The following is a 12,099-nucleotide window of genomic DNA, read 5'->3' as shown; positions in this document are numbered from 1 at the left end:
TGTGATCGTGGCATCCATGCAAACTGACTTTGGAAACGCCCATTCTGAGTTTCTAAGATGTATTTTAAAAGGGCCTCCAGTGCGAGAGCCAGAAGACAAGTCACCACAAGACAACTGCCACATATCAACATAATTAAAAAGCTACGTGCCTGAAGTATGCAGGGCTGCATACTTCAGGCAGCCAAAGTGAAAACAGAGTCTATCTAAGTTCTTCAAAATGGACTTCAGCATAGGGTGGAGCAGGCAGCAACATGAAAAGATAAATCCACCTATGGTTTTCTCTTAGGCTTTTCTTCTCTGCTACATTTGACTTTATCATATTTCAGATCAAACTGACTTCATATTACAAGGCCAACTCAAACTGGCTGTTTGAGAAAGACTTAGCCACAATGGTTTGGCTTTTCTCAAGAATGAGGCTGAGGAAGAATAGCTTTCCCCATGATGAAAAAGAAAAAAAATCTCTATAACCATTCAGAAACTCCAAGCTTTGACGCAAAGGCTTACAATTTGGCAGAAGGACCACTGTCAGCGCCATGCCTTTTGTGGTCCCTGTGAAAATCTGCCCAAATTAGGCCAAGTTGTAAGCCTCTAAAAATCAGTATGCGCATGCTCAGTGGAGGTTTGATTGAAGCTGGAAGTAAAGTTCTCCAAAGTTTCTGTCTGCGCTACACATGCTTCATCTTACACTGTTTCTCTAAGGTGCCTGCAATGAGCATGCCATATCCCAAGCCTGCAGGAGCTGAGATGACTTTTCCTGTAATTGCCATGTCTGCCTGCCAAACACCGCTGCCGCACTGGGCGCTATGCTGAAAAACACAGACCATTTCTTCTGAGATTTCAGTGGTTATACACAGCACACAGACAGAAGAATCACCCTGCCTTGAATAAAGAGGAGTAGAAATCAGATCGGAAGGCAGGGATGTCTGTCAATAGGAACAGAAGGGGAGAAAAAGATATGCCAAGAGAGGGTACACAGATAGGCGTAAAGACAAGAGAAATGGGTGTACAGCGCAGGAAAGATTTATAAATGCTGGAGTATTTCTTTTCAGAACTTCACACTGGATTTAGGATTCCTTCTGTCTCAGCCTTTCTCTGTTATTTAGCAAGCATACATGAAAGTTCACTATAAAGACAACTGTCCTATCTCTCCTGGTATTTAGCTTCCCTAATGGTTTTCATAGTTTGAGGTATAAAATATTCAACCAGTGCGCTCGAGGTCCCAAATCAGCTGGTTGACCTCACTTGGACATCAACTAAAACCAAACGTTTTTGTCTTACTTTAAAATACTTAGGAAATCAGGGTCTGGAAGGACTTCCTACTCAAGTCCACTGTGAGCCAGCGGCTACTACTGGATTTCCACTCCTAGTCAGTTCTGTGCCTACTCAAAAAACCCACTGTCAATGCATACTCGATGTGATACTGAGTCTGTACCTAGAAAACCACTACTGGGAGACACAAGCCCGGCTAAGTCAGTCATTAAGAAATGAGCACAACTTACCCTTCTCAAGGAAGCCTCCGCGTTAACAGGAGTTTCTGGGTGGACCCATTTGGAGGAGGGCAGACCGAGTCCTGAGTAAGCATGTGTTCCATTTGGATACTGCCAAATAATTGGATAAAGCCCTAGCTGATTATAGGAAGCAGAAGGATGAGCTTGTCCAAGAAGATGTGGAGACTGGTGTTGTAACATCTGTTGCTGCTGCTGGTGTGCTAATGCCAAATGGCTTAAGCTGCTAGCATGAGCAGTCTCTAGTCGCGGATGGCCACCCAGCAAGGAGGCAGCAGGCACTCCGGGTAACACTGCAGGAAGTAGATGAGGGTGATGAACAGAATGGTGAGATGCGGTACTAAGGGGGTGAGTGTTAATAGCGGACATGGGAGCCTGAGCTGAAGACCCAGCTAGCAGATGGGATGAACCAGTTAATGCAGGATGATGAGCGTTTGGATTTAAACAGGTTCGGTGGGATGAGGAATGCAGAGGATAATTATGCTGATGCAAGTAAGGTGAAATGTGATTAGTTCCTGTTTCTTGTCCAATCAGAGTGGGGTCCCTGTACACTGTGAAATGTTCATTCTTGTCAATGATAAGAGGACTTTTAGTAGCTTCTAGAGCACTAACTCTAGCTGGAACCGGATGGAAACTAGACCTAGGCAAATCATGATCAGTTTTATTGGCTGACCTTGTTAATCCAGTAGCGTGGCTGTTTTGGGAACTAACCTTAGACTTCACAGTATCGGAAGATTGGGTGAATTTAGGCTTAACATCAGGTGACTTTGTTTTAGGATGATCAACTGAAGCACTAGGTTTTGACTTCACAGAATCGGGGACTGGACTTTGTTTATGCAGTTTACTCTCTTCTGCTAGAGAAGCTACATTTAACGAAGACATAAACGAGCCATACTGCACTTTTTCTTTTTCAGGATTTAAGTGTTCATTTACTGATAACGTTTTCACAACCCCAGGTTGTATCAAATCCGTTTTAACAACACTGCTAACCCAACTTTGATCAGCTTCCTGTTTTCTTGCTTCAAGGAAATTTGCATTTGCGAACTGCTGTTTTAAATCGATGCTGTGAGATTCTATTTTCTGAACCGTTTGCAAACCAAAGGTACTTGCAGCGTTATCCTGGCTCTCCTTCTCAGAGTTGTTTTCATTAGTAATGTCAACAACGCATTTTGGAGTAGGAGGCCTGGGTACAAACTGGTCATTTTTTAATTCCGCAGTATGTTGTTTTTCTGCATTGCACTCTTGAACATGTGGATCCTTGGCATTCTGCTCATAAGGTGTTGGCTGCTCTGCTGCATGGAGTGAAGATTTTTCCTGCTGATCTAAGAAGGATGACTTCAGTCTTTCTGTCTCCTCATGTTTTTTATCCTCCTGTATTTCATCCCATGGAGACCGTCTATCTGTTAGTGTCTGTTCTACTCCCTCAATAGTTTGGGATTTTCCTTCTTCTCCATTTATCTTTGAAGTGTTCTTGCTTTTTAACTCATTTTCCGAATTTTGCTCTGAGGATGAGTCTGTTAATCTTTTATTTGAAATTTCCGAGTCACTGCTCTCAGAGTAATCTGAGATATTGTCTGTCCGCAGTCTCTTCATATTTAGTTTTTTTTCATCCTCTTCAGGTTTTCTTCTTTTACTAAGGAAGTGTTTATTTTTGTTTTTAGGGTTTTCTGTAAAACATAAAAACATGTCTATCACATTTTCAGTCTAACACAATTTTAAGAAGTTCTCCCTCCCTTTCCAATAACTGCTTTACCTCCTCGACCTATATAATCATATCTTTCTTCTTTCATCTTCTCTTCATCAGGCATGCTGCTATCAGAGCCTTTCCTCTTATTTGGCCGAGTATTCCTCTGTTGCTGGTGTGAATTCTGTTTTGGTGCTGCAGTTTGGGTATTCATTGCTGGTCTGGGACTATTTGCTTGTGCACGCGTATAATGACCCTGAAAATAATTTTGTGATTACTGGACTTGAATGCAACTTTAATTAGTGACTTTAAATACTTATTTTTAATATTTGCAATATACAATAATACTTAGGTAAAAAGATAAATGTATCTACGTGGACTGTGTTGCTGTTCTGGTTGGAACGAGACCGTCGGCGTGAAGTGATGCCAATATTTTCACCTTTCAACAAAGAGTGAACAACATCATCTAGAAAGGTCATCTGAACCATAGAAGGATCAACATTCTGAGGTTCTAACACCTGGTTTATTAAAAAAAGAAAAAATAATAATCAGCAGATGTTCAGACACTGCCTAATCTGTATTTTCTATATTCACCAGTCTATTTTGTGTGCGAAAGGCTAATCAGAGAAAAGCCTACTTAACCCTGGCAAGAAGAACTGACATATGACTCTCGACAAAGGCTGGGAATAGACCAAAACCGAAGCAAATATGTCTTTACATATCACTGTAAAAATAGCCTTTTTTTAAAAAAAAAAAAGTACCCCACCACCACTTCCTTCCCCTTCACTGACCTGCAAACCTGAAATTAAAAGACACTGAACTCTTCATGGAGTAACTGTTAAGTAGCAATTACAATACACAAACACTTTGTAAAATCTATTTAATATACTAGAAAATGTACTGTAGACACACATTACAATATTGCTCCCAAAAAAAAGCAAAACTGCTGAAAAAAAGGAACCAAAATGACTGGAAAGAAGAACTCAAACTGGCAGAGTGTTACTAGTGAGAGATGGTATTTCAGAAAGAAGGAAATGCTAACCAGATCTTTAATCAATGTGACACAGAGTGAAAAAAATATTTGGGGAAAATTAATTACAGCGAATTAAGGGAAATAATGTATTTGAGCATTAGACTAGTCTTAAATCTTTATTGTCACACATGATTTTGTCCGTCAGTTCAAGGCAGACGGGTCATTCGCCATATTAACATTGAGTCATTACTCTGGTCTCCTGAAATAGAATTCATTACTGCCACTAAAAATACTAGTATTCATTCTTTTTGTAACATCAACTTCAGAAACACAGCTAAAACCCACCAGAGTAAATATAAATTAGGGCTGCAGTAAATGCTTAATTCAAGAAATTGTGGAAGGTGGGTATTTCAGTTGCTTGGAAGAAGTAATCGCTACTGCAGTACTAAAAGATTTCAGTGTTGAGAAAAGAAATTCTCAACAGAACTGACAGGGAAGACCAGTTCTTAAAACTACATCGCTTCACTTCAAAGACTTCACTAGTCAAATAGCAACTGCAGAAGACAAGCAAAACTGTAGGACTGGTATTAATCATATCATTGCACAAACGTTCAGCTTCAGGATGGTTTTAACTGCTAGTCCAATGTAAAATCATGCTGTAGTTGCAGCACAGTAATAGGCTCGTCTTGCTGGAACTGAACTCGTTTATTTCAGAGTATCACAAAAAAAATTTTAAAACTCCTAACATGTAGTTTACTTGAAGCTTGTTATCTGCGTGTCACATATCAAACTTACCTGGTCATTCATAACAACCATAGTGCGGGTGAAGAGATCATGATGAGTAATGATACCAGTAAACCACTGGGTGGCAGAATCCTGTCTGTACACTCTCACCCTATAACCATTTAAGGAGTACGGACCTTTAGAAGGGGAAGAAATAAAAAAAATCCATTGAGAAATTCAGGAAAAAAAAAGTAAAAATGGGTTTTCTTGGTTTTTTAAGCTTCATAGCAAACATGTAGTGTGCATGGCACATAGAGAGCAAAGTACAGGCAATTCTGGCACAGCACTGCCTGCGGATTTTACTTTTATTCATCAGGAAGACATTTTGAAATGCAAATGGTACTTTTAAGTATGCTTTAAGGTCAATTATGCTAACATTTTCAACATACAATTTTCTTATCTAACTAAATCATTTTGCAACCATGATGACAAATGATGGGAAAATTCCTGCCTACAAACAGCAACCATAGAAAAGAAATCTGAAAGGCTAGAAAGTGGCAGCAGCAGGTTATACAGAAGCTATTTAACAGGCTAGTCACATGCCCAGATGCTTTGCTGGCGAAAAGATTTACATCTTGGTGGTTAGGCTCTGCATCTGCCAAGTCTTTCCCATAAGTGACCACAGAGTTTCTCTCCATTATAGCGGTTGGAAAGGCAGCTGAGTGATCCCGTCCCTGCTATGGCCACACAGAACACTCAAAACCACACATGCTATGAAGACTATAGCTCCTTTTTTCAGATATATCAACTGCAAAGAAACCCCACACACTGGCCCTTTGCAAAGATTAGTTTCATTCACCTCCAAAAGCCCATGGTGGTAGGGAGATAGTATGATACAGTACTTATTTTACAGTTGGTTTCCAGACCCAGAAATTGAGATCCAACGACTTTATGCTTCTTGCCTCATCTGATCACCAGGACCCTAAGTTTCATTGCACTTACTGTTTATACAGCATTTAGTATGGCCAAGCAATGTTGCCACCAAGTTCAGTTCCAACTGTGTGGGTTTCGCTACTTCCACAACCAAACCCCAGGTCAGGCATACAGGAATGAAAGGAAAACCAGTCAGTGACAACCTACAAAAAGCCTAACTGAAATGAGGTAAGAGCGCCTAGCTGCTCAACCGCAGAGGCAAAGCCAGAATTCCCCCACCTTTCCTAAAGATCATTTTTTTCCAAACCCTGCCCAGTACATTAAGTAAGCTCAAACATCTGCAACAAAGAGACCTCGTAGGTGACAGCTTTCTCTAGTAAAATATCCATATTCACATGACTGGGTCCATTATACTCCCTGCACAAGAAAGTGTGTGATCATAAAGACTGTTTGCAACGTCAACACTTGAAAGATCAAGAGAAATGTAAAAGCAATAATAATTTAGACATTTCCAAGTGGTCTTAGGGTTTAATTTTGGAACCCGAGCAAGGCCTTTTGAAATATCTTGCGTATTTGATTATCTAGGTTTTAAAACAGCTGGGAAACAAACAGAAACACCATACAGTGGCACCGTTCTTTCACCCACATCCACAACATTCACTGCACAACTGAAACCTCACAACCCAGCGAACCCTCTGAGCTACCAGCATCAACTCGTTCCCGGAGCACATTTCCAGCTGCACAGACAAGGGTCAGAAGTGCGCCAGCACAGGCACTGCCAATCACCAATACATATGGGCAGAAAAAGCGGAAGAATCTACAAGCTTATGTCTCACATTCCTGATCTTGGACCAGACGGGGTTCCCGTGGGGACACATTTCCTGATGGCTTCTCTCCAACCCTTACTCCACATGCCCCTGCAAAACGCCTCCAGCTCAGCTCCCACACTTTCTGGCTGTCTGACCCAACCCAACATGTCTCAAACTTTTCATGGCTGTCCCAAAGCTCTGCCTTGTTCAGACAGTCTCAGTAAAATTTTGCCTGTGTCTCTTTGTGCAATTCCTATCCCAGCTCCTCCTCTCTTGCATCCTACTGTTAACTGCACAATGATCTTCAGTCTCTTGCATAACCAGAACCAGCCTCTCCCCTCTCCCCAGCTTCTTGTCTCATTTTAGCATTTACGATTCCAGGCCACTGGCTTCCAAGTCCTTTCCCAGTCTTCTCAGCTTACAAGCTCCATCCTCCCTTCTCCACCAGCTTCCAGCTTCTCTTACACTCTTCTGCACTGACACAGGGCCAATTTCTTTCCTCTTACTCCTTGTTCTAATCTGTGTCTGCCCTTCATCCCAACCGTTATACTATCTATTTTTAAAAGGGACTCTATCTACCTTTAAAAACAGGTGGGAGCGGTTCTTACATGCTGCTGGGGTGTCAGGAAGAAGGAGAAGGATTAAACTGCGGTCATACAACACAGGACAGCTCAGCTCCAGCCCAGCCCAGCCACAAGCAGCCATTACAGGAAAAGCCTGGCTTTGTCTCCAGTCCCTGGCTGAATCACACTCAGCTACACATTGTTGAAAAAGCCTGTGCAGTACTATCAGGAAATATCTTCAGGGCTGAAGCATACTCTGTTTCAAGAGGATTATTGTACATGCAGCCTCAGAGATTGTAGTGATAATAAATCTAATAGGAAGAAAAAATTCAAATATTTTAATTGTTAAGAATCTAAGATACTTTTCCTTGAGCTGGTTTTATTTGTCCCAAAAGCTTTCAACTTGGCTGAGTTTGGGAGGAGTTTGTTTTTTTTAAAACAAGGAATAAACTACTTTCCTGCCAAACCTACAAGCTCCACTGCAAAGCATGCTGTTGTGACTGCCACCTGAAGAAAAGGTCATGAGGGCCAATTTTTTTGTTTAGTCTCATTCTTGTAAATAATTGGACCAGTTTTGACTAAAATTCCCCCTCCTCAAATTGGCATGCTTCTTTTCAAACATTTGGAACCCGAATATTCATGTTTTTCTCCGACCCTCCTCTTTCTTCAGATAAACTGGATTTTAAGAGTGAAAGTCAAAGTAGAAAATACTAAGACAGGAGATGATGGCTTCAGCATCATGAGACGACAAGGAAAAGGCTGGATCCTAAAAATGCTGTAGAGGATGCAGTAAGAGAATACGGTAACAACCTTAATGCGTCTAGACAAGGCAGAAATGAAAATGTTGCTTAAATTGCAGGGAAGAGGAAAATGGTAATAATGGAGAAGGTGAAGAAAACCAGAAAAGGGAGGGGAGGAGAAAGGAGGGATAACACGACTAGACTACAGCAGCTAGCACTGCTAGAGGCCGGTCCGTAAGCCACAAAGGTTTGTGCCAAACGCAGTCTCTCTGACCAGGAGCATATTATGCCCCAAGAGACATGACAGGAGTCTGTGCCAGCTGACCACTGCCCTGCGGGGCTGAGGTGGTGGCAGTGCAAATGCCCTGGTGGATGGTGGCGTGTCACTGCCCAAGGAGGAGTGTCTCTCCTCAGGCCGCACTGCGTCACATCAGGTGAGCAAGTGGATTTGGACTGCAGCTTCTCAGACGTCTGCAAGGGCATTTGGATTAGATTCATCTCGTCATCTCAAATACTCCTAAATTAGTGCACTTCTAAGCATCCAAACATCTGATACTTTATATATATATATATATCTATAAAGACAAAAATATAGTTCCTGGAATGATGGGATGTAAATGTGTTGTCTGGGAGATCGGCTGGCAGTTTCATTGACATGACTATTTCATTATTGCTGGGGTTTTGCTCAAGTACTGATTCTGTACCAGTGTACACAGAGGCTTTCATAATTGTCTTATTATTGTTACTCCAATTAAATACAATAAACAAGCTCAATTTTACTTTCCTTTTCATATAGCCCTAATGTGATTTCACATCACCTCTCAATCCAGTTTTGGCTGCAGATTTCATCAACAGACTATTAACTCATGTTGTATCTGAGGATATGAAGATAAAATGTAAAATGACTAACACTGACATACCAACTTACTATCTACACAATTCCGTGCACTGCTTTTTTCCAGCATCATTCTTCTCTGTGGCCCATAAGAATAATTACATCTAATCAAATTAAGAACTCCACAGAAGGACACAAGTTTTTTTACTGTAACTTCGATATTATACTTACCATATTCCTTAGGTCTTCTAATCTTACTTTTATCAAAGAAACCAGACAGCAAGCAAACCTCACTGCTGTCCTTATAATATCAGATTATTTACTGCTCCCCTCCCCATCTTAATTTACAGAATGACTGCTTAAGCTTTTTTGTCCTCAATTTGCTTTACTGCTTGCCTGGGGATTTTAACCCAGACCCCACAGAGGTTAGTTTCTGACCCTCATTGCTAGGAACGCCTCTGTAGAACTGGCTGTCACTTCTGCAGAAAGTTAATGAATACACTGCAAATGCATATAATACTTTTATTATCAGCAAGATTGAGCCAAAATAATTTATTCTAATTCACACCAGTTTTCATGTAACTTCTATCTACAGTGTAAAAATGACTTCATGCGTTTGCTGCAACCTTCCCGCATTAGAACTGGGTTACAAAATCGTAACTGATTTGAAAAGCACTTTTCAGTTGGGCGGCGAGGGTGTGGGGTGGGGATCTGAAAGTATTCTTCATCTGTGACAGAACTGTGAAGAACTACAAGCACAGATAGATATTGGAGAAGTTATCACACGTAATAGTTACACTAACAGAGCACAGAACAGTTTTAAACATGCGAAAAGGTGTATGGTTGCCATTCATACACGCTTATTTTCACAACAAATTTTACAAAGTATCTACGTTCAGACTAATGATTCAGCTTTGGCCGTAACCACTCAGACATCAAACAGGTTAAGAACAGTCTGAAGAAGTCATGCACAGCTTCTTACAGTCTTGCTTTCTGGAATTAACAAATACGTCCAAAAGATAACTTCCAAGTCAGAAATATATTCTCCATTATATCACAAATGCTATGGGATGAGCCCCATACAACTAATGGCCTTAAGCTAGCTAACACAGAATAAAAATAACACAATTTCCCACATAGTTACCTTGCATAAAAATCTCCTGAACCTTTTGTTCCTTTACCCAGGCTTTTACCTCCTCATGTAACTGCGGGTTATCCCTGAGAACTGGGTTTAGACTGTCTACGTCGTCCTAAAGTAGAGATTAAAAAAAGAACCATATGTTATGTTTACTTGTAACATTTCTGTTTATTTTCCTAGATGTATTTTAGAGCACAATATTAAGTAGTTTGATGCTAATTTTACTGATTGCCTACAAACTCCTGTGTTATTTTTAGAAAAAAAAAACTTAAAAGCTCAACATAGTGCTACAAGTTATTTCATGGGAACATGGTATGTCAGATCCCACATGTGGCCAGACTTGTAAGCTATTAATAGGATCACACTTTCATAAATGCTGTCTTACTACAAGCTAAAATTGCCCTCTAAAGACTTCACTGTTTACAGGTATGCAGAAAGAGTTGTTGAAACAATGATTAAATAAATTTAAACAAACAACAAAAAAATCTGTCTTCCTTATCCGTAAAACTTAATATGGACATATTGAGCATAAACATAGATATAAAAACCACAAAGATAATGCATAAGAGAAACAAACATTCTGAGCGAAACACCAGTACTGATTTTCAAATACAAAGGCCTTTGTTAATTCAGTGATTTCAAATAACATATGCTTTTTTATTTTTATTGTATTCAGTTCTCCAGGAAAAGGTTCTTTTTCACTATTTGAGCAGGACATCATCTGTGAAATTAAGATGTATTTGGTGGCACTGTCCTAAAAAGTAAAAACTAGGCACAAAATCTGGTTTGCATCCTTAACAGCATGGTTTAAATTATCATTCATCTCTAGACTTTTAAAATACCTATTTCTCTTTATTTCAGAGCAAACTTGCTATTTTTGCCTTTGAGGCTGTGGCAGAGAAATAAAGCTACACCGCAGCCTGGCGACTCCTCGTGCAGAAGACAGTCTTGGAAATCCATGAGCTGCAGGAACATTCATTTGTGCTGAGAGAACTTCAGACAGCTAAAATAATCAGAGCGATTCTCCACATAGGAAATGTAAAATGTTTTATCAGTACTGCAGCTGAGATCAAGTATTTCTTTCCTTTATCTCCAACAAGTTCCTTGATGTTTCACAATTCATCATTAAGAGCTCCAGCCATAGAATATAAAGATACAAGTAACACTCAGGGAATTGTGCATTGCTGCCAGGCCCTCAAGTGACATGAGCAATTTCTCTCTATTCATCTGGACGAGATTATTCCTGCTAACCCACTGATCACAGGATGTCTATTATTTCAGATTCAAAACTCACTTTCTGACACTTGAAGATTTGCTGTGCTCCATTACGGAGAATGCATCAATACTTCAGTTATTAAACAAAATTACTCTCTCTCCTTATGCTTTTGAAAAGGATATGGCCTTGGATCCAACAGGAATGGTCAAGATGACTGTTTTAATACATGTAAAGCGGAACAAAGTACAATGAAGGGCAAGATCAACAGGACCTCTACCACCAGGTTAAAAATACCAATGAGGCAAGGATGTTGCTAGCATTATCAGAGGTACAAGAGGGTCAACACTACATTTTATTCAAGGATGGCAGACTATCAAAATGCTTCCTCTCCCGAGGCAATCTGAAAAGGGTATTAGCTGTTCTACTTTTCTGGGCAAATCCATTTTTGCATTGATCCCACATACAGAAGCAAAACCACCACTGGAAAGAGGGAATGATTTTCCAGGGGAACCCAACAGACCCTGGAACAGGAGCTCTGTGATGATCATTCATCTGTCCTCCTTCCCATGCACTCTCTTTCACAGCAGCTGCAAGAGTCCTGTACCAAAAATTTCCCCTCTCAGATCCACAAGCATTAGACCTAAACAACAGACTGAGGCACTGCAGTACTGGAAGTCAGGCTGACTTAAAAATGCAGTTAATATGCCAATCTCATATATTTTGAATAATTCCTCTAGTTCCATCTGTGAAAGTTTTCTTCATGACTATACACATTGATTAGGTACCATGAAGTCCGATCTGTTGTGAGCAACATTATTCTAGTTCGGTGAGCTCTTCATGCAAAGTTTTTGAGTCTTTATGTCATCTTGAGCCACTTTTGATCTGTTTCTGAAGGCAACACATACTGCTGCTTTTGTTTTTTAGATTTGACATCCTTCCTAAACATCTTTGCCTTCTTTGAACTTGACACTGAAGATACT

General features: G+C 40.3%; 1 protein-coding gene across 4 annotated transcripts in view; it reads right to left on the bottom strand.

Moving 5' to 3' along the window:
• Window positions 1-12,099, bottom strand: part of JMJD1C (jumonji domain containing 1C) — a 165,333-nt gene that overhangs the window by 29,579 nt on the left and 123,655 nt on the right. For 3 of the 4 annotated variants that reach the window (XM_075109667.1, XM_075109669.1, XM_075109668.1), the window contains 5 exons: window positions 9,910-10,015; window positions 4,958-5,082; window positions 3,564-3,707; window positions 3,259-3,445; window positions 1,500-3,172 (listed from right to left, as the gene is read on the bottom strand). In XM_075109667.1, the coding sequence (XP_074965768.1) occupies window positions 1,500-3,172; window positions 3,259-3,445; window positions 3,564-3,707; window positions 4,958-5,082; window positions 9,910-10,015 (2,235 nt within the window). The remainder of the gene's footprint in view (window positions 1-1,499; window positions 3,173-3,258; window positions 3,446-3,563; window positions 3,708-4,957; window positions 5,083-9,909; window positions 10,016-12,099) is intronic. The other variant, XM_075109670.1, reaches the window with a different exon arrangement.

Source organism: Phalacrocorax aristotelis, chromosome 14 (assembly GCF_949628215.1).
Source record: "Phalacrocorax aristotelis chromosome 14, bGulAri2.1, whole genome shotgun sequence".
NCBI lineage: Eukaryota > Metazoa > Chordata > Aves > Suliformes > Phalacrocoracidae > Phalacrocorax > Phalacrocorax aristotelis.
The sequence above is the reverse complement of the archived record's forward strand: the minus strand, read 5'-3'. Positions and strand labels throughout refer to the sequence as shown.